Genomic DNA, 22402 nt, shown 5'->3' with positions numbered 1-22402 from the left:
GTGGACCCCTGCTATATACCTTTCAGGGCCCCTGAACTGCTGAAGATTTCCAAGAACACAGCAGATCCTTATCTTTACTGACACACTCACTGAAATGCTGTTCCTAGTTCCCAAAATGCTCCAGACATTCCCCCTATTCTACTCAACGAATCTATTACTGGCCTTTCTTGGTGTTTTTACAGATTTATATCACGAAATCTGTAAATACACTTATTGAACTTGTTTATTTACACATCTCTTTCTCCACTAGTATGTAAATCTCTCGACAAGAGATAATGCCAGCACTAATAAATGGCACACAAAGTCCTTCATGGTTTGCTAGCTCTCTCATCATTTCCTAGTTCTGCTATGCTCCAGTCAAAATATATATTTAATTTCATTAAATATTTTTCAAAAACATAATTTCTAATGGTAGTATAATAATCAAGAGTTCTGTACTTTCATACTCATTTCTTTAAAATTTTGGTGGATACCACCTATTCCTAATAATTTATTTACATTTATTTAGCATATTCATGATTTGCTGAAATACTTCTCTTCCTTAATTCCTTTCTTAGTAAAAACAAAAGTGGTGGAATCTTATCCTTCCTAAGATTAACTTTTTCATCTGTGGTAGGAACATACGCATCTAGGATAAAGGGGCTCCACTACCTACGTTGTAGGTAGTTCTATTTTCCTTATGTAATACACATATTATATTTTTATTTCCCCAGTAGAACCTTCATTTACTTTACTAGGAGTTTTACTAAATGCATATTTCAATTTAAGCACTTATGGGCCTTTTCATTCCTCTTACTCCCCAGATTTAATCAAATTTGAGATTTCTTTGGTTTTTCTCTCACTTATTTGTTTTGAGATCATTAAGAGTTGCACCGACAGATATTTGGTGCATTCACTTTAGAACCCAGTTTTATATAGTTGTTACCAATTATATCTCACCCGGGTAAAGATTTTTCTCTAAAATGTATGTGAAAAGTTAAGCCCTGTCTTGTTTAACTTTGCAACTTACCCATTCATTATTCCCAACTCAGTTTATCTTAAAAGTGTGGTCTGTGATCTATAGTTAGTTAAACAGCATAAAATTCTGAGTATGTATATGATATAAAAGTATACAAACAAAACAGCATGATGAGCTTTGCAGCCAAGCAGATCTAGATTCAGATTCAGGCTCGAACGCTCTGAGCCCTTGGACAAAGTACTTACCTATTTACACTTTGTTTTCTCATCAGTAAAATAGAAGTAACTCCCATGCATAACACAGAGCCAAGATAATAAATGAGAAAAATGTACATGAAAGTGACAATGTATATTAAATGCCTACAAATAATGTCCAGTACATTACAAGTAAAACGTTAATCCACTCTCTATTCTTCTAATCCCCAAGCAACAGGAACAATAAATACTGTGTAGTCTCAATTTATTGTATTAATAAGTTCATTATTAAATTCCCTTAAATAAAAGCAATTTGGCAGTATGGACCATGAGCTTTGGATGTTTACTTTGACTCAGTATTTTTGCTTTGGGGACTCTATCTTCATAATCTAGAATGCAGAAATTGATATTTTTTATGAGGATGTTCATTGCAGTGTTTCTTATAACTGCAAAAAATTTGGAAACTGTTTAATAATGAGAAATCCACACAAACATGCAAACATTAAATATGGTAACAAAATAATTTAGTAGCATAAGAAAATGCTTATGGTGCTAGGTGAAAAAAGAATACAAAATTACCCACATAGTAAAGTGTCAACTGTGAAAAAAATCCAATAAACTCAGAAAAAAACATTGGAAGGAAATGCACCAAAGGGCTTACAGTAGTTACTACGTAGTACTGATATTTGTAATTTTTATTTTATGGTTGTCTATATTTTCTGAAATAATTAACAATGATAATGACATTGATGATAACAGCAGTTATTATTTATAAAAAAGTTAATACATGACAGGCCTAGTTTTAAGAGCTTACTGTATTAACTCATTTACTCCTCATAACATAAGATGAAAAAGTGAGATTAAATAACTTGCCCAAGGTCACACAGATAATTACAGAAGGTGCCAAAATCTGAATCCCAATAGTGTAGCTCTAAAGTGCCTGTTCTCTACACTACACTGAAAAGTTTTGCTTTGTTTTAAAAATTTAGCCGTTAAAAAGGCATATATCAATCCCAACTTTATGGTCTCACAGTTATCAGCTTTTTTTTCAGTACTGAGTTGTAATATTTGCTCTGGCATGGAGTGTCTTTTTGGATTAAGATGTAGCCACTATTCCTATATGTATTCTATCTACTCCAGAAAATTTCAAGACAAATCCGCCTCCCTATTTCCCATTTCAATCTCATTTGACCATTGAGACTCTAGAACTCTAATATTCTTACTTATTATAGCAACTGACAGTACTTCAAAGGACCCTTCAAAGCAACCCAATCACACTTGCTTTTGAAAACCTCCCAACTAACATCCATGCATATAATTACAAATCAGTTGCCACTTGCTGTAGTTTGCATATGGTGTGTCTGTCTCCATCAAAATTCATGTTGAAATCTGATCATGATCTCGTGGACATGATTTAGTTCCCCGAGGGTGAGTTGTTAGAAAGCCAGGCCCTCCCCTCAGATTTCCCTTTCTTTGCCTGGGGAGCTTCCCCTTTGACCTTCTCTAACATGATATGATGCAGCACAACAAGCTGACCAGATGGCGGCGCCTTGCTTCTTATACTTCCCAGCCTGCAGAACCGTGAGCCAAATAATAAACCTCTTCTCTTAATAAAGGACCCAGTCTCAGGTATTCTTTTACAGCAACACAATACGGATTAAGGCACCACTCTTGCAAACATCTGTCTTCCATTGTGAAGTTCATTCCTTGTACAACTCAGAAGACTCCTTCACCTGCCAACACTCAACAGATTTACCATGGCAATGGCTGAATAGGGCCAACTAAGAAAAATCCTCAACCTCCAGGGGAATTTCACTGTTTCTGATCCTTCCTCTTTAAGGATGGCATTGTTCTCCATTGTTTTTGAAAACCTCATCAGTTTCTTTGATTCTCTCAGCTTTCTCACCCTTTTGCTGGTAAACCAAACTGTTTTGAGGGGGGAGGATATCTTTTTGGCACCAATATGTATTCAAATATCAATCTCAGGAAAAAAAATCACAATTTATACCCTGGCCAATAAAAAGAACTCCCCCACTCACTGCTGTGCTCCTCTCTGCAGTTTATATTTGATAAATTTATTTCATTGCATGCCACTTGGTTTGACTTCCTTTATAACCAGGTTTCTTTTCTTATAAAAACATTTGCAGAATCCAACATGGTTAAAAGTCAAGAAATTCTTCTAAATATAGATGTTTACATTTCAATGTAGGAGCTCATTTACAACATTTAGAAAAACTGAGTTCATGGAATGGCTTTAAAATTATAAATAAGAAAAACTATAGTCATAAAAACAATGAATACAATAACAAGTATTGATATCGGAAAAGCTTACAACTAGAATTATATATTTTTACAAAAAATCTTATTCTGTTCACATTATATAATGGTAATAAAGCCACTGAGAGTTGAGGTAGAAGCGCAAACAAGATTTTTACAGATATTTCAGTGGGAGGAATTTAATAATTCCTGATTAGGACAAAGATGCAGCCACATCAAGACTAATCCAGGGTGGCGGCCCCTTTTAGGAAAAAGAAAACAGAACACTAGTACTTCATTAGGCTCATGTTAAATTGCATGAAGTAAAAATCGTACTGCCAAACTAGTATAAATTTATGCATTGCATAGCTAGAGACTGAAAAAGAAATCTGCACCTTCAAACTACTATTTCCCTTTTGTGGTTGCTGATTTTCATCCTGGTACAGCCTTCTCGAGGAACAACTAGGGTGCCAAGTAAAGTAAAAGTGGAAAACAGATCCTTTCCCCAAAAACGGGACTTTCCCCTTTTCCACTAAATATAGCTTCTTCACCACTCTAATATGAAAGCTTTGATATAACAGGGAAACTTAAAATCCTGCAGGAACTTTTGTTATTCTAAAAGTGAGTACGTCAGGACAGCCATTTTACAACCTTCATTTCCAAACACCTATTACACCATACATCTTGCAATTTTAAAAGTATCTTTTCTTTAGGGTAAAAAAAGTACCATTTACGCATTCATCATTTAAGTCATTACTGTTTCAAAGGACAGTTATTAAGCTTCTTAATACAGCTGTCAAAATCAATTTGTAGATAGCCTCCAATTTCAATTTTCTACATTTACATCTACTGATAGACCAACCTGATTAGCGATTAAGATAACAGACTTAAACTGTAAGCAATCCTTGCAAAATCCAGTTGATTTTTAAAATCAGTAAGCAACACGCGATCATTTTTAAAGACAGCCATTCCGAAAATAGCTTGATTGTGGTGGCCGGTCTGCTCCTCAGCAGCTGTTCCCTGTTGCTTGTACGCATGGGAGTGCAGGTAGAAGTGCAAAACCCACAAGCCCACGCCAAACCCGTACAGTCACAAACATTATGTAAACATGTCGTGAGGCCAAGAAGCCCCAAGGAGAAAGAACCGCCGGGAGAAAGAGATCGGCAAGCTGCATGTGAGGACGATGGGCGCTGTGTGCGGACGCGGGAGACCCGGGCAGAGGGGCCCAGGGCGGGACAAAGACTGGTCCATCTCGGGCAGCGCCGGCCAGCGCCCAGAACCAGTGGGAGGCTGCCGTCCCGGGGCAGCCGACTGCAGCGCTCAAGGGCCCTCAAACGCCACAGCTTAACAGGCGAGGCAAACGCTTCCCTGAGTATCAGATCATTCCCTTCCCGCCCCTTGTAACGGGCTCCCGCCGCCCCTAACGGGCTCCTCGGACACCTGAGGAGCCGCCGTCGCCTGCCCCCTACCCGGGTCCCGCAGGGCGCCTGGGCCGGCAGCTGTTGGGGTTAGAACCGCGCCGCCGCTGCCTCCCGGCTTCAAACGGCCGGGCGGGCACCGGGAGAGCGAGCGAGCCCAGCGTCTCTCCCGTAGGCGCGTCAGGCAGCTCGGAGCTCCCAGCCTCTACTGCCGCCCCTCCAGTTCGGGGCCGCGCACCCTCACGCCACCTACCCGGTCCCACACCATCCCAGAGGCCTCGGGCGCTCAGGCCTTCGGCCGAAGCGGCACTGCCTCCTGTCCGGGGCCTGAAATGGCTGCGGAACAAAGAGAATCTGGGCTCCACTGAGCGCCGGTCCGATTGGCCGGGGGGCGGAGCCCGCCGCGGGAACGTTCGGCGGCGGTCGCCTTGGCAACGGCGGCGGGGCTGGGAAAACTGCGGCCTCGGTCGGCTGGGCCTGTGGGCCTGCGTCCGGCAGCGCGCGGCAGTGCCTTCTAAGCGGGCTCTGTAGCTTCAGACCTCACCGGCCTGGCGCGGGGCTCACAAGGGCTCGCACTCCCTGCGGCCGGCGCGCTGACCGGAGCCTCTGGGTCTCGCACGCAGCAGCTGCAGACGCTGCCCTGCGCGGTGGGGCTGTGAGCAAAATGGCCCGCCAGTGTGGTTGCTCAGACTGTGCTGGGCCCTCCTAGGAGGATGGCCCTGCCCCTGCCTAACTTCTGTGCCCCAGCATAACCTCCAAAGTAACAGCCGTGCCCTGGGAGCCTGTTCAACACTGAACATATCCCACAATAACACAGTTCCAGCGTCGCTGGTAAAAAGCAGAAATGGCTTCGGTAGGTAGATGCGGGTGGATGGCTGCCTGCTTAGTACAAAATAGGCTTTTGACGTGTGTTGTATCTGGCGTATAAACTACTATGTAATTAAAATTCAGTGATTTATAAAATTTTTACGTCTCCAGGTGTGCAATCCTATAAAACTGTAGTTTCTTGCTCTTAGAAATAACAAGCCCTTCTCTCCCTAACCTGCCATCATGAGAAATTAAAATGTCCTCTATTTTCTGTACGGCAAATGATTCAAAATGGGAGTGGTGCACGTTTTTATACCCAATTGCAACAACGGTAATGAGATAAATATCAGTTCCCTTCCCTCAGATGATTCTTATATGTAACATTTACTGTATAAAAATACTTAAAATTTGCATAGCTAGCTGATTCTTATTTTCTAAGGTGATGATTCCGGTGATAATATTCCTCACATGATCAATGTGAGTAGAAATACCAGCAGTTCCGACTATCTTACTGGAAGTGCTGTATATATTTTGAAAATACGTAACAGTTGTTGCCTTCCTGTCATAGTTTAGGTAAAATTGCAGTACATAATACTAGAAAATGTCTGTAAATTTTTACTAAGATAATTTATTTGTTCATCTAAACATGTTAACAGTTTTCATTTGAACTACAGTCATTTTGCAGGAACAACTAGTTTATTTAACTTAAAATTTGAGACTAAAAGTACCATTTTTTAATTATTGGGAAATTGAACTTAGCAAGGAAAATATTATAGATAACTAAAATACTCATGATTTCAACATGTTCTAATGTTAATTTGATAGTAATTGGATACAGTAGTGTATATCAAAAAGAGCCCCCCCCAAATAGGAGTGGATTACTAAGAACAAAAATGTAATATAAACTTTCCTAAATGGTAGTTTATCTGCAGGAAAATATACCCAGAAAAAGTGTATTTATCCAAATAACAAATGGCTTATTTCTGCATTTGAAAAGTTACATCGTGGACTAGGATCTGTACAAATCAGAGGATGTGTAGTATTTGCATTATTCTTTGCTAAAGGAAAAAACACAAATATTTCTAAAATCTAAAGGATTAGCAAATAATGACAGATGTAAATACTGCTGACTAAGCAATTAGTAGGAGTTCCTCTGATTAATAGTTTAGAAATAATTGAAATGAAGAAAAAGTAACATTATTTAGCCTAAGAGGATTTATTGGCCACAATCGTTTGAAAGAAAAAAATGTTGATTATCAGATGTTGTAAAATTGAGATTAAGCAAATTAAATATGTATTCTTTTGTAAAAATCAAAGTGAATGAAAATATTAATATAAAATAGTTCTATGTTGAATAGAGATTCTTACACATGTAGCCTTTTTGTCTCTTCTAGGTCAAATTAAAAATACATGTTTTAAAGAGTAAATCTTATCATTAACAAGGATTTATTAACATGGCTTATTTTATTTTTCTTTGCACCGTTTGCACATATAATAGCAGCTATCCAGTAGTATTTTCTCTTTATACCTAAATATGCTCATGTGGTAAAACTTTGAAGAATTATTGATAATTTTTAAATGACAAAAATGAAGTTAAAAATTATAAACTTTGTTTTTACCTTTAAAACATAGATACCTTATATTTTAAATTTCTGTATTAATTTTATTTTCTCAGGTGAAAAATTTACCAAGATAAAAATAAAAACATGTTAGAAGTTACAAAATAGCATCTGAGGAAGAAAACATGCTTATAAGCTTTCACCTAGGAATGACAAGATGCTTATTTTGTCAAGTGTAGCATTGTCAAAACAAGTATGGAGCTTGCAGGCAGAGGACATATATGCAGACACTGGCTTTACCACTTATGAATGCTTTTGGTTCAGTCTTTCTGAGCTTCACTTTCTTTTGTCTGAAACGAGATTAAGTAAGATAAGTTACATAAAGGACTCATGAGCAGAGTGCAGGGAAGGTTGTTAGAGGGCAGTGAATGAAAGTATTACTAGACATTAATATAAATCAAAGATGTTTGAGAAGGAGGAATGCTTATTGAAAAAGTAGGTCTGGAAGTTCAAAAATTGTTAAATAAATATCTTTAATAGGCAATTGTTGGTGAGTATATAGAAACCTGGTAAGATAAGTAATCTTTTAAATGCAGCCAAGCTTCTAAAATAGAATAAGCCTGGGCGCAGTGGCTCACACCTGTAATCCCAACACTTTGGGAGGCTGAGGTGGGCAGATTACCTGAGGTCAGGAGTTTGAGACCAGCCTGGCCAACACGGTGAAACCTCGTCTCTACTAAAAATACAAAAATTAGCTGTGTGTGGTGGCGAGCTTCTGTAATCCTAGCTACTCAGGAGGCTTAGGCAGGAGAATCGCTTGAACCCGGGAGGCAGAGGTTGCAGTAAGCCAAGATCACACCATTCATTTGCACTCCAGCCTGGGTGACAGAGCAAGGCTTTGTCTCAAAAATAAATGAAAAAATAAAAATAAATAAAAAAAATAGAATAGAATCTTCTAAAATATTGTTTCCATTTATACTTCTGGAAAGACAATTATTTCACATTATGTAGTTTAAAGAATTGCCTTACACTGAAACATCTTCAGGTTGACATTATGAAAAAAAGTTTCAGTAATTATTTAGAAGAATTTAATTCAAATATTGAAGAGGACAACTGTAGTCAATATTCAGAAATGTGTAAATAATCTACAGGCATTTCTCATTTAAAGTAAGCCCAATATATAAAGTTTGAATTCTTAAAAATGATAAATTAGGGAGTTATGAGTTGGGAAAAATTAACTTCAAAGCTCCTTTAAGTATTAACATGTCCTAGTGATTATAATACGATTCTGCTTATAAAAAGGTTTACTTAGACTTCCAGTTTTGGGAAGATGGAGTAGATATACTTGTCCCTATTCCTCCCACTAAGTATAATGAAAAATTCTGAACATTACATATGAAGCAAACATAAAAGTCTCCAAATGGTGGAAAAAAGACAGATCAACTAGAGACCTTGGGACCCAAGGAACAACATGATGGTTAATTCCCTATGTTTACTTTTTGCTTTAGATACACCAGACTTGAAACTTTAGATATCAGCAACCTGGAAACACCAATGGCACAGACAAAAAAAGCCCCATCAAAACACTGCTCCAGCTGAAGGGCCAGAAAAGGAGTATAGCAGACAGAGAACTTTTTGACAATAAATGCATACTCTAGGCAACTACAGACACAATTGTGACCCCATCCTACTCATGTCAGCAAAGTCCTAGTGGAGAGCATAGACCCCTACCCTCACCAGACTATTAGGTAGTTTAAAGAATTGCCTTACACTGAAACATCTTCAGGTTGGCATTATGGAAAAATATTTAAGTAATTATTTAGAGGTGTCCTAACCCCTCCTTCCCAGGGTGGTGTTGGAGAAGGTCAAATAAAGAACCAGTACTTTCATCATCATACGTCAGTAATAAGGAGTCTCCCATCCTGGGTGTCAGTGAAGGCCAAATGAGGAACTTGGATATCTCCTCCAACTTGGCCTGCTCCCCACACCCACTTCCCCTGCCAGTACCATGTTAGAAAAAGCCAGCTAAAAGAGATTTTAATGAGATTCAAAACCTCATAAATATCCCATATGTCCAGGTTTTATGAAAATCACTCATGATATATATCAAGAACTAGGAAGATCTCAAACTATATGAAAAAAGACCATTAATAAATGACAAAACCAAGAAGACAAATATGTTAGAATTATCTGACAAAGATGTAAAAAAATTATCTGACAAAGATGTTAAAAAATAAAAATGCTTCAGTGAGCAACTACAAAAACACTTGACACAAATGAAAAAATAGGAAGTCTCATTAGATAAGTAGAAGACATAAAGAAAAACCAAATGGAAATTTTAGAACTGAAAAATACAATAATCAAAATTAAAAACTAAATGAGTTGAATAACAGAACGAAGGAGACAAAGGAATAAATCAAGGAACTTGAAGATAGAAGAACAGAAATTATCCGCTCTAACAAAAGAGAGAAAATAGACTAAAAAGAGCAGATTCTCATGGAACTAAGTGACTACAACAAAAGATGTAACATTCATGAAATCAGAGTCCTAGAGGGAGAAAAGAAAGAGGGTAAGGCTAAAAATACTCAAATAAATAATGTCTGAAAACTTCTGAAATTTGGTGAAAGACATAAACCTACAGATTCAAGAAGCTGAGTGAGTTTTTAACAAAGGAGCCAAAACAGTTAAATGGGAAGAAGCTAGTTATTTTTTAACAAATAGTGCTGAAACAACAGGGTATTCACATGCAAAAGAATAAAGTTGGACGTCTGCTTCACACCATATACAAAAATTAACTCAAAATGGATCATAGAACAAAATCTAAGTGCTAAAACTATAAAATTATCAGAAGTAAACATGGAAGTAAAGTTTTGTGACCTGGAGTTAGGAAAAGACTTACATATGACACCAAAAACACAAGCAACAAAAGAAAAAGTAAGTAAGTTGGATTTCATCAAAATTTTAAACTTTCATGCTTCAAGTGGCACCACCAAGAAAGAAAATGAAAAGACAACACACAGAATGGGAGAAAATATTTGCAAATCACATATACAATAAGAGATTTATATTTAGTATAGATAAAAACTCTTATACCTCAATAATAAAAAACAACCTAATTAAAAATGGAGAAAGGATCTGTACAGACATTTCTTCAAATAAGATATACAAATGACGAATATGCTTATGAGAAGAAGCTCAATATCATTAGCTACTAGGGAAATGCAAATCAAAACAAGGAGACACCACTTCACACTCATTAGCATATCTATAACATGAAGTACAGGTAACAAGTATTGGGGAGGATATGGAGAAATTGGAACCCCCATACACTGCTGGTGGGAATGTAAAATGCTACAGCTGCTCTGGAAAACAGTGTGGCAGTTCCTCAAACAATTAAATATAGAGTTACTCTATGACTCAGGAATTCTACTCCAAATAAAAGAAAACATATGTCTACACAAAAAGTGGTACAAAAAGCAGGATTATTTGTAATTATTTGTAATATCCAAAAAGTGGTACAACTCGAATGTTCATCAATTGATTAATGAATAAACAAAATATAGTGTATATGTGTGTGTGTGTGTGTATATATATACACACACACACAATGGACTATTAATTGGTACTAAAAAGGAATAAAGTGCTAATACATGCCAGAGTATGACTCAACCTTGAAAGCATTCTGCTTTAAGTAAAAGAAGCCAGTTACAAAAGCCACATGTTACATGATTATGTGAAAGTCTAAAATAAGCAAATATATAGAGACAAAGTATGTCAGTGGTTTCCAAGGGTCAGGAGGGGAAATAGTGATTACTAATAGGTATAGGGTTTCTTTTCTAGGTGATTAAAGTGTTCTAAAATTAGATAGTGGAGGTTACACAATGTTGTGAATCTAAAAACCACTGAATTATAAACTTTAAAAGGGTGAGTTTTATGGTTAAAAATTATATGTCAATAAAGCTGTTACTAAAAAAAAGACAAATGAAACCTAATAGGATAAACTCAAAGAGATTTCATGCCAAGATGTATCATTCAACTTTTGAAAACTAAGAGCATAGAAAAAATTGTTAAAAGCAGAGTGCAAGAAATGACACCTTACTTGTAAGGGAAAAGCAATTTGAATGACAGTGGATCTCACATCAGAAACCATGGACTCTATAAGGAAGTGACACAACATCTTTCAAGTGCTGAGAGGAAAAAACTGTCAACCCAAATCTAATATCCAGCAAAAAAAATCCTTTAGGAATGGAGGGGGAAATAATGATGTCCTCAGATGAAGGGAAACTAAGAGATTTTGTCACTAGCAGTTTTTTTCTAAAAGCATGACTACAGAAATTTCTTTAAACAAAAAGGAAATTATGAAAGAAAGAATATGGGAACATTAAGTGCAAAGAAAAAACACACTAAGTAAAAATAGTCAATATAATAGGCTTCCCTTCTCTTGAGGGGTTAAAGCAGAAATTTTAACATCTGATTTGGTAGAGAGAATACTTAGGACAATCATATTATAAAAGAAAAAAGATAAGGAACTATAAAGGGAAATAAGGTTTGTACACTTCACTTGAACTGGCAAAATTACACCACAAGTACACGAGGATAGGTTTGATATCGATATTGACTTAGTCCACTTATGCTGTTATATCACAATACCTGAGACAGTAACTTAGAATAAACTGAAATTTATTTTCTCACAGTTCTGGAAACTGGGAAGTCCTAGATCAAGGCATCGGCATCTGTTGTCTGCTGAAGACCCTCTTGTTGCATGAAGCCTCTTTTATAAGGGCCTTAATAACATTAATGAGGAAGAACTTTCATGACTTAATTACCTCTTAAAAACTTTACTACCTAATACCATCACATTTGCAATGCCTGAATTTTGGAAGGGATACATTTAAACCATAGCAAATATATGAAAAATTTTAAGTTATAAAAATATGTATAATTTTAATACCTAAAGCAACTAGTAAAAAAGAAATAGATACACTCAAAAACAAAAATTAATATGGAATTCTAAAATGTAACCCACAGGAAGTAACCCACAAGAAGATAAGGAAAAGAAAACAGAGAAATGAAAAACAGAATAGACAGAAAACAAAATATAAAATAACTGATTTAAGCTCTAACATATCTGCAATTACATTCAACATATTGGAAAAAAGGATTGTTGGAGGTGGGTGGCAAGATGGCCAAATAGGAAGAGCTCCGGTCTGCAGCTCCCAGCGAGATCAACGCAGAAGGTGGGTGATTTCTGCATTTTCAGCTGAGGTACCTGGCTCATCTCATTGGGACTGGTTAGATAGTGGGTGCAGCCCACGGAGGACGAGTTGAAACAGGATGGGGCGTTGCCTCACCCAGAAAGTGCAAGGGGTCGGGCAACTCCCTCCCCTAGTCAAGGGAAGCCGTGAGGAATGGTACATTCTGGCCCAGATACTATGCTTTTCCCACAGTCTTTGCAACCCGCAGACCGGGAGATTCCCTTAGCTCCCTACACTACAGGGCCCTGGGTTTCACGCACAAATCTGCGTGGCCATTTGGGCAGACACTGAACTAGCTGCAGGAGTTCTTTTTTCATACCCCAGTGACGCCTGGAATACCAGTGAGACTAAAGTGTGCACTCCCCTGGAAAGGGGGCCGAAGCCAGGGAGTCAAGTGGTCTAGCTCAGTGGATCCCACTCCCACAGAACCCAGCAAGCTAATACTCACTGGCTTGAAATTTTGCTGCCAGCACAGCAGTCTGAAGTAGACCTGGGATGCTTAAGCTTGGTAGGGAGGGGTGTCTGCCATTACTGAGGCTTCAGTACATGATTTTCCCCTCACAGTGTAAACAAAGCCTCAGGGAGGTTCGAACTCGGCGGAGCCCACGGCAGCTTGGCAAAGCCGCGGTAGCCAGACTGCCTCTCTAGATTTCTCCTCTCTGAGCAGGGCATCTCTGAAAGAAAGGCAGCAGCCCCAGTCAGGGGCTTATAGATAAAATTCCCATCTCCCTGGGTTGGAGAACCTAGGGGAAGGAGCGGCTATGGGTGCAGCCTTAGCAGACTTAAACCTTCCTGCCTGTGGGCTCTGAAGAGAGCAGCGAATCTTTCAGCACAGTGCTCGAGCTCTGCTAAGGGACAGACTGCCTCCTCAAGTGGGTTCCTGACCCTCGTGCCTCCTGACTGGGAGACACCTCCCAGCAGGTGTCAACAGACACCTCATGCAGGAGAGCTCCAGCTGGCATCTGGCAGGTTCCCCTCTGGGATGAAGTTTCCAGAGGAAGGAAAAGGCAGCAATCTTTGCTGTTCTGCAGTCTCTGCTGGTGATACCCAGGCACACAGAATCTGGAGTGGACTTCCAGCAAACTCCAGCAAACCTGCAGCAGAGGGGCCTGACTGTAACAAACAGAAAGAAATGGCATCAACATCAACAAAAAGGACATCCACACAAAAACCCCATCCAAAGGTCACCAACATCAAAGACCAAAGGTATATAAATCCACAAAGGTGAGGAAAAACCAGCACAAAAAGGCGGAAAATTCCAAAAATCAGAATGCCTCTTCTCTTCCAAAGGATCACAACTCCTTGCCAGCAAGGGAACAAAACTGGACACAGAATGAATTTGACGAATTGGACAGAAGTAGGCTTCAGAGGGTGGGTAATAACAAACTCCTCCAAGCTAAAGGAGCATGTTCTAACCCAACACAAGGAAGCTGAGAACCTTGAAAAAAGGTTTGCTAACTAGAATAACCAGTTTAGAGAAGAATATAAATGACCTGATGGAGCTGAGAAGCACAGCACGAGAACTTCGTGAAGCATGCACAAGTATCAATAGCCGAATCCATCAAGCAGAAGAAAGGCTATCAGAGATTAAATATCAACTTAATGAAATAGAGTGTGAAGACAAGATTAGAGAAAAAAGAATGAAAAGGAACGAACAAAGCCTCCAAGAAATGTGGGACTAGGTGAAAAGACCAAACCTACATTTGATTGGTGTACCTAAAAGTGATGGGGAGAATGGAACGAAGTTGGAAAGCACTCTTCAGGATATTATCCAGGAGAACTTCCCCAGCCTATCAAGACAAGGCAACATTCAAATTCAGGAAATACAGAGAACACCATGAAGATACTCCTCGAGAAAAGCAACCCCAAGACACATAATTGTCAGATTCACCATGGTTGAAATGAAGGTAAAAATGTTAAGGGCAGCCAGAGAGGAAGGTCAGGTTACCCACAAAGGGAAGCCTATCATGCTAACAGTGGATCTCTCTGAAGAAACACTACAAGCCAGGAGAGAGTGGGGGCTAATATCAACATTCTTAAAGCAAAGAATTTTCAACCCAGAAATTCATATCCAGCCAAACTAAGCTTCATAAGTGAAGGAGAAATAAAACCCTTTACAGACAATCTAATGCTAAGAGATTTTGTCACCACCAGGCCTACCTTACAAGAACTCCTGAAGGAAGCACTAAATATGGAAAGGAACAACTGGTACCAGCCACTGCAAAAACATACCAAATTGTAAAGACTATCAACACTATGAAGAAACTGCATCAACTAACAGGCAAAATAACCAGCTAGCATCATAATGACAGGATCAAATTCACACATAACAATATTAACCTTAAATGTAAATGGGCTAACTGCCACAATGAAAAGACACAGACTGGCAAATTGGATAGTCAAGACCCATTGGTGTGCTGTATTTAGGAGACCCATCTCACGTGCAATGACACACATAGTCTAGGGAACAATGAACAAGAAGAGCTAACTGTCCTAAATATACATGCACCCGATACAGGAGCACCCAGATTCATAAAGCAAGTACTTAGAGACCTCCAAAGAGACTTAGACTCCCACACAATAATAGTGGGAGACTTTAACACCCAACTGTCAATATTAGACAGATCAACGAGACAGAAAATTAACAAGGATATTCAGGACTTGAACTCAGCTCTGGACCAAGCAGAGCTAGTAGACATCTATAGAACTCTTCACCCCAAATCAACAGAATATATGTTCTTCTCAGCGCCACATCACACTTATTCTAAAATTGATCACATAATTGGAAGTAAAACACTCCTCAGCAAATGCAAAAGAACAGAAATCATAACAAGCAGTCTCTCAGACCACAGTACAATTAAATTAGAGCTCAGGATTAAGAAACTCACTCAAAACCACACAACTACATGGAAACTGAACAACCTGCTCCTGAATGACTACTGGGTAAATAATGAAATTAAGGCAGAAGTAAGTTCTTGGAGACCAATGAGAATAAAGACACAATGTAGCAGAATCTCTGGAACGCAGCTGAAGCAGTGTTTAGAGGGAAATTTAGAGCACTAAATACCCACAGAAGAAAGTGGGAAAGGTCTAAAATAAACACTCTAACACAATTAAAAGAGAGAAGAGGGGGCAGGCAGATTCAAAAGCTAGCTGAAGACAAGAAATAACTAGGATCAGGGTGGAACTGAGGGAGATAAAACACGAAAAACCCTTCAAAAAGTCAATGAATCCAGAACTGGTTTTTTGAAAAGATTAACAAAATAGATGGACTGCTAGCTGGATTAATAGGGAACAAAGGAGAGAAGAATCCAATGGACACAATAGAGAATGATGGGATGTCACCACTGATCCCACAGAGATACAAACCACCATCAGGGAATACTATAAACACCTCTGTATAAATAAACTGGAAAGTCTGGAAGAATCGGATAAATTTCTGGATGCATGCACCCTCCCAGAACTAAACTGGGAGGAGATCGAATCCCTGAATAGACCAATGACAAGTTCTGAAATTGAGGTGGTAATTAATAGCCTGCCAACCAAGCAAAGCCCAGGACCAGACAGATTCACAGCCATATTCTACCAGGGGTGCAGAGAGGAGCTGGTACCATTCCTTCTGAAACTGTTCTGAACAATGGAAAAAGAGGGGCTCCTCCCTAGCTCATTTTATGAGGCCGGAACCATCCTGTTGCCAAGACCTGGCAGAGACACAACAGAAAAAGGAAATTTTGGGCCAATGTCCCTGGTGAACATCGATGCGAAAATCTTCAATAAAATGCTGGTGGGCTGAGTTCAGCAGCACATCAAGAAGCTTATCCACCATGACTGGATCAACTTCATCCCTGGGGTGCAAGGCTGGTTCAACATACGCAGGTCAATGAACGTGGTCTATCACATGGGCAGAGCCAGTGACAAAGGCCACATGATTGTCTTAGTGGATGTGGAGGGGACCTTTGATAGAGTTTGGCACCCCTTCATGCCGGAAACTCTCAATAAACTAGGTATTGATCGAACGTATCTCCAAATAATGGGAGCTGTTTATGACAAACCCACAGCCAATGTCATGCTGAATGGGCAGGGGCTGGAAGCATTACCTTTGAAAACCAGCACAAGACAGTGGTGCCCTCTCTCACCACTCCTATTCAATATAGTATTGGAAGTTCTGCCCAGGGCGATCAGGCAGGAGAAAGAAATGGGGGGTGTTCTGACAGGAAGAGAGGAAGTCAAATCGTCTCTGTTTGCAGATGACATGATTGTGTATTTGGAAAACCCCATTGTCTCAACCCAAGATCTCCTTAGGCTAATGAGCAATTTCGGCAAAGTCTCAGGATACAAAATCAATGTGCAAAAATTACAGGCATTCCTATACACCGATAATAGACAAGCAGCAAACCAGTTCATGAGTGAAGTCCCATTCACAATTGCTACAAGCAGAGTAGAATATCTAGGAATACAATTTACAGGGGATGTGAAGGACCTCTTTGAGGAGTGCTGCAAGCCACTGCTCAAGGAGATAGGAGAGGACACAAATGGAGTGTTCCATGCTCATGGATGGGAAGAATCAATATTGTAGAAATGGTCATACTGCCTAAAGTAATTTATAGATTCAATGTTATCCCCATCAAGCTACCATTGACTTTATTCACAATTAGAAAAAAGCTACTTTAAATTTCATATGGAACCAAAAAGGAGCCCATATAGCCAAGATAATCCTAAGCAAAAAGAGCAAAGCTAGAGGCATCATGCTACCTGACTTCAAACTATACTACGAGGCTACAGTAACCAAAACTGCATGGTACTGGTACCAAAATAGATATATAGGCCAATGGAACAGAACAGAGACCTCAGAAATAATGCCACATATCTACAACCATCTGATCTTTGACAAACCTTGTAAAAACAAGAAATGGGGAAAGGATTCCCTATTTAATAAATGGTGTTGGGAAAAATGGCTAGCCATATGCAGAAAACTGAAACTGGACCCCTTCCTTACACCTTATACAAAATTAACTGAAGATGGACTAAAGACTTAAATGTAAGACCAAAAACCATAAAAACCCTAGAAGAAAACCTAGGCAATACCATTTAGGACATAGGCATGGGCAAAGAATTCATGTTTAAAACACCAAAAGCAGTGGCAACAAAAGCTAAAATTGACAAATGGGATCTAATTAAACTAAGGAACTTCTGCACAGCAAAAGAAACTATCATCACAGTGAATAGGCAACCTACAGAATGGGAGAAAATTTTTGCAATCTATCCATCTGACAAAGGGTTAACATCCAGAATCTACAAGGAACTTAAACAAATTTACAAGAAAAAAGACAAACAACCCCACCAAAAAGTGGGCAAAGTATATGAACAGACACTTCTCAAAAGAAGACATTTATACAGCCAACAAACATATGAAAAAAAGCTCATCATCACTGGTCATTAGAGAAATGCAAATTAAAACCACAGTGAGATACCATCTCATGACAGTTAGAATACCCATCATTAAAAAATCAGGAAACAACAGATGCTGGAGAGGATGTGGAGAAATAGGAACAGTTTTACACTGTTGGTGGGAGTGTAAATTAGTTCAACCATTGTGGAAGACAATGTGACAATTCCTCAAGGATGTAGAACAAGAAATACCATTTGACCCAGCAATCCCATTACTGGGTATATATCCAAAGGATTATAAATCATTCTACTATAAAGACACATGCACACGTATGTTTATTGCAGCACTATTCACAATAGCAAAGACTTGGAGCAGACTCAAATGCCCATCAATGATAGACTGGATAAAGAAAATATGGCACATATACACCATGTAATACTATGCAGCCATAAAAAAGGATGAGTTCATGTCCTTTGCAGGGACATGGATGAAGCTGGAAACCATCATTCTCAGCAAACTAACACAGGAACAGAAAACCAAACACTGCATGTTCTCACTCATAAGTGGGAGTGGAACAATGAGAACACACGGACACAGGGAGGGGAACATCACCGCCTGTCTGAGGGTGGGGGACTCGGGGAGGGATAGCATCAGGAGAAATACCTAATATAGATGATGGGTTGATGGGTGCAGCAAACCACCATGGCACGTGTATACCTATGTAATAAATCTGTACATTCTGCATATGTATCCCAGAACGTAAAGTATAATAAAAACAAACAAGCAAACAAAAAAACATAAATGATCTACAACATTGTATTTTGACTGGCAGAATGGATTAGAAAATATGAACCACGTATATGCTTTCTATAAGAAACTCACTTCAAGTATAACAACATAGGCAAGTGGAAAGTAAAAGAATGAAAAAAAGATATGTGATGTAATAATTAACCAAAAGAAAGTAGGAGTGGCTATGTTGATATCACATACAGCATATTGCAGAGCAAAGAAAAGTACTAGAGTCAAGGAGAGATATTATATAATAATATAGGGTCAACCCACCAAAAAGACAGCAATTGTAAATATGTCTGCACCAAATAACAGCTTCAAACTAGTGAAACAGGAAAAGTCCTGTGGTCCCCCTCTCAGGGCATGTGATGTGGGTGTGGCTCGCTTCCTCAGTTCCCTGCTGGTCAAACCTCTAGGGAGCATACAGATGGGCAAGCTATCGGCCTCCAACCCCATGGTAGTGTCTAGGGGTGAATGTTTCCAGCTGAACCCCCAGTGGGCATGTGTTACAGTGTGCTCTTTTAGTTTAGCCGTCCATAGGTGGCATCGGTTAGCTCAATTAGGCCCCTGCCTTATCGCAAAGACAGAGGGCTTTCTGTATCCTAGGGTTCTTGCCTCGGTGTACCAAAATAATCAGATCACACATGGGCTTGGAGAATGTGTGCAAGGTTTTATTGAGTGGGAAGCTTTCAGCAGATGGGGGAGCCAGAAGGGAGACAGTTTTCTCTTGAAGTCGGAGTGCTCGGTGGCCCAGGGTCTCCATCGACTGCCATGGCCAAACTCTGCCTCGTTCTGCTGGTTGATGCTATGCCAGCACTTGTCATGTGCTCTTCTTCCAGCATGATCCCCTCGCCATCCTCTCGCCATCCAGCTGCTTGTGTGCCTCCCTGCTCGAGTCTCGAGAGTTTTTATAGGCACAAGATGGCGGTGTGGTGGACCAGGGTGGTCTTGGGAAATGTAACATTTGGGTGCGGAGTCAGGAGTGCCTGTCCTCACCTAGGTCCATGGGCACAGGGCCAGCAGTTAAGCCCTTGCCAGGGACCTGCCCTTCCCTTCCCAGCACTTCCCTGCCCCTTTCTGTATTGCTAGGTGAACTGATAGTACTAATACGAGAAATAGGCAAATCCACAATTATAGTTAGAGACTTCAGCACCTCTTAGTAGTTTATAGAACAACTAGATGAAAAATCAGCAACTCAACAATACCATCAACCGAAAGGCTTTAATCAACATTTATAAAATACTCTATCCAACAACAGCAGACTTAACATTCTTTTCAAGTGTTAATGGAACAAATGTCAAGATAGACCATATCCTTTTACAAAACAAAGCTCAATAAATTTCAAAGAATTGAAATTATATAGTGTGTTCTTTTACCATAAGAAAATCAAACTAGAAATCAATAACAGCAAAATGTTCTCCAAACATTTGTAAACTAAACAACACACTTCCAGATAATCTATGGGCCAAATAAGTCTGAAGGGAAATTTAAAAATATATTGAACTGAATCAAAATGAAAATATAACATATAAAATCTTATGACACAGCTAAAGCAGGGCTATAAGGGAAATTTATAGCATATGTTAGGTTAAACTTAAGTGCATTTATTAGAAATGATGAAAAATCTCAAACCAATAATCTAAGACAATAAATGTAATATCTCTTTACTGTCTCCTTTTTATAATTGTCTTAAATATTTCCTCTAAATACATTTAGAATCACATCAGATAATATAAGTTTTCAGCAATTAAACGTAATTTAGAAAACTCAAGGGCCAGGCTTGGTGGCTCATGCCTGTAATCCCAGCATTTTGGAAGGCTGAGACAGGTGGATCACGAGGTCAGGAGTTCAAGACCAGCCTAGCCAACATGGCGAAACCCTGTCTCTACTAAAAATACAAAAATTAGCCGAGCATGGTGGTGGGCTGTAATTCCAGCTACTCAGGAGAGGAGGCTGAGGCAGGAGAATTACTTGAACCCGGGAGGTGGAGCTTGCAGTAAGACAAGATGGTGCCATTGCACTCCAGCCTGGGTGACAAGAGCAAGACTCCTCCATCTCAAACAAAAAAAAAAAAAAAGAGGAAAAGAAAAGAAAACTCAAGAGAAGGGAAGCCTGTTGTATTTAACCATATTTTTGAGTTAAGCATTTTTTCTTGGTTATCAATGTTCCTAAATTCCTCCTTTTATAATGTAATTTCTGTTTAGTTTTTTTTAGCCATTCTTTTAAAAGAAGTCTGCTAGTGACAAAATCTCTTAGTTTCCCTTCATCTGAGAATGCCATGATTTCCCCTTCCCGCCTCAAGAACCTAGAAAAAGAAAGAAAAACCAAAAGCAAGTGAAGAAACAGAAATAATAAAGGTAGAAACAGAAATTAATGAAGTTAAAAACAGAGAGAAAAATCAATGAAACAAAAAGCTTCTTTGGAAAAAAATTAAAATCAATAAATGTCCATCTCTTTTTCTTATGAAAAAGAAAGAAGAGAGAAGACATGAATTACCAAACTCAAGGATGAAATAGAGGATATCACACAAACCCTCTAGATATCAAAAAGATGATATGGGAATACTAAGAGCAATTCTGCACACAAAAATCTGACAACTTAGATGAAATGGATCAATTCCTTAAAAAGTACAAATGACTATAATTTGCCCAACATGAAATAGATCATTTTAATTACATAACTATTATATAAATGTAACTATTAAGATAATTGAATTTATAATTTTAAAACTTCCTGAAAATAAATATCAAGGCCCGGGTGGTCTCACTGGAGAATTCTACCAAACATTTAAAGAATTAACATCAATTACGTAACTTTTCCAGAAAAATAAGAGAGGAGGGAGCATTTCCCAATTCATTTTATGTGGCTACTTTCACCCTGCTCTCAAAACCATACAAAGACAACATAAAAAGGAAATCTCCACGTCAATATATAATGAATATGAACTCAAAAATTCTTAACAAAATGTTAGCAAATAGAATTCAGCAATATATAAAAAGAATTACCATGAAAAAGTGATTTTTTTTTTCATGGATGCAAGTCGAATCCAATATTCAAAAATCAGTCAACATCATTAGCCATTAAAGAAATGCAAATTAAACCACAATAAGACATCACTACACATCTATCTGAATGTCTGGAATTTAAAAAATAAGTGACAGCACAAAATCTGGCAAGAATTCAGAGAAACTGAATCACTTATACATTGCTGTTGGGAAAAAAATGAAACATGTGATTACCCTTTGACATAGCCATTGTTAGAAGAGTTATCAAAGAAATGAAAACTTAATTTTACAGAAAACCTGTACATGAGTGTTTATAGCAGTTTTATTTATAATATCTAAAAACTGGAAACAACCCAGATATTTTTCAATGAATGGTTAAAGAAAGTATGGTACATCCATAACCAAGAAATACTACTCAGAAATAGAAAACAGAAAAACAATTGATACAACAACCCAGATAAATCCCTAAAGAATTTTAAGGGAAAAAGAGCCAATCCATGGTTCCCCTAGCAAAGGCCATTCCCTCTGCATTATGTCCCTCTAGCCTTCTCTCTCCTGACACCTTCAACCTCAAGTGACACATATTACCAATTTACTATTTAATCTCCTTCCTTTTGCATCTTCACACTACAACTCTGATTTCCTTTTTTCTTCTTTAAGAAGTAGTGAGCACAAGGGTTAAAGGCAAAGCATTAATGCCCAGTGTATCTAGGTTTAAATCTTGGCTTTGCCATCATGGAGACGTCAATTGGCCTTTGGAAGCCTTGGTTTC

General features: G+C 38.7%; 1 protein-coding gene and 1 long non-coding RNA gene across 12 annotated transcripts in view; one reads left to right on the top strand and one right to left on the bottom strand.

Annotated features, from left to right (window-relative positions):
• TNPO1 (transportin 1) overlaps nucleotides 1–5292 on the bottom strand; it is a 103128-nt gene extending 97836 nt beyond the window's left edge. For all 5 annotated transcript variants that reach the window (XR_648093.3, XM_021939445.2, XM_009208600.3 and 2 more), the window contains exon 1: nucleotides 5080–5292. Coding sequence is in view for 4 of the 5 variants with exons in the window: in XM_021939445.2 (XP_021795137.1) it covers nucleotides 5080–5094 (15 nt within the window). In the remaining variant the exon portion in view is untranslated. The remainder of the gene's footprint in view (nucleotides 1–5079) is intronic.
• A 305-nt stretch (nucleotides 5293–5597) lies between these two features.
• Nucleotides 5598–22402, top strand: part of LOC103885167 — a 54582-nt gene continuing 37777 nt past the window's right edge. For 6 of the 7 annotated variants that reach the window (XR_001903473.3, XR_001903475.1, XR_001903477.3 and 3 more), the window contains exon 1: nucleotides 5598–5679. This is a non-coding gene — a long non-coding RNA (uncharacterized LOC103885167). The remainder of the gene's footprint in view (nucleotides 5680–22402) is intronic. The other variant, XR_001903478.3, reaches the window with a different exon arrangement.

The sequence above is a fragment of the Papio anubis genome, chromosome 5 (genome assembly GCF_008728515.1).
Source record: "Papio anubis isolate 15944 chromosome 5, Panubis1.0, whole genome shotgun sequence".
In the NCBI taxonomy this organism is placed as follows: Eukaryota; Metazoa; Chordata; class Mammalia; order Primates; family Cercopithecidae; genus Papio; species Papio anubis.
Note: the sequence above shows the minus strand (reverse complement) of the source record. Positions and strands in the feature narration are given on the sequence as shown.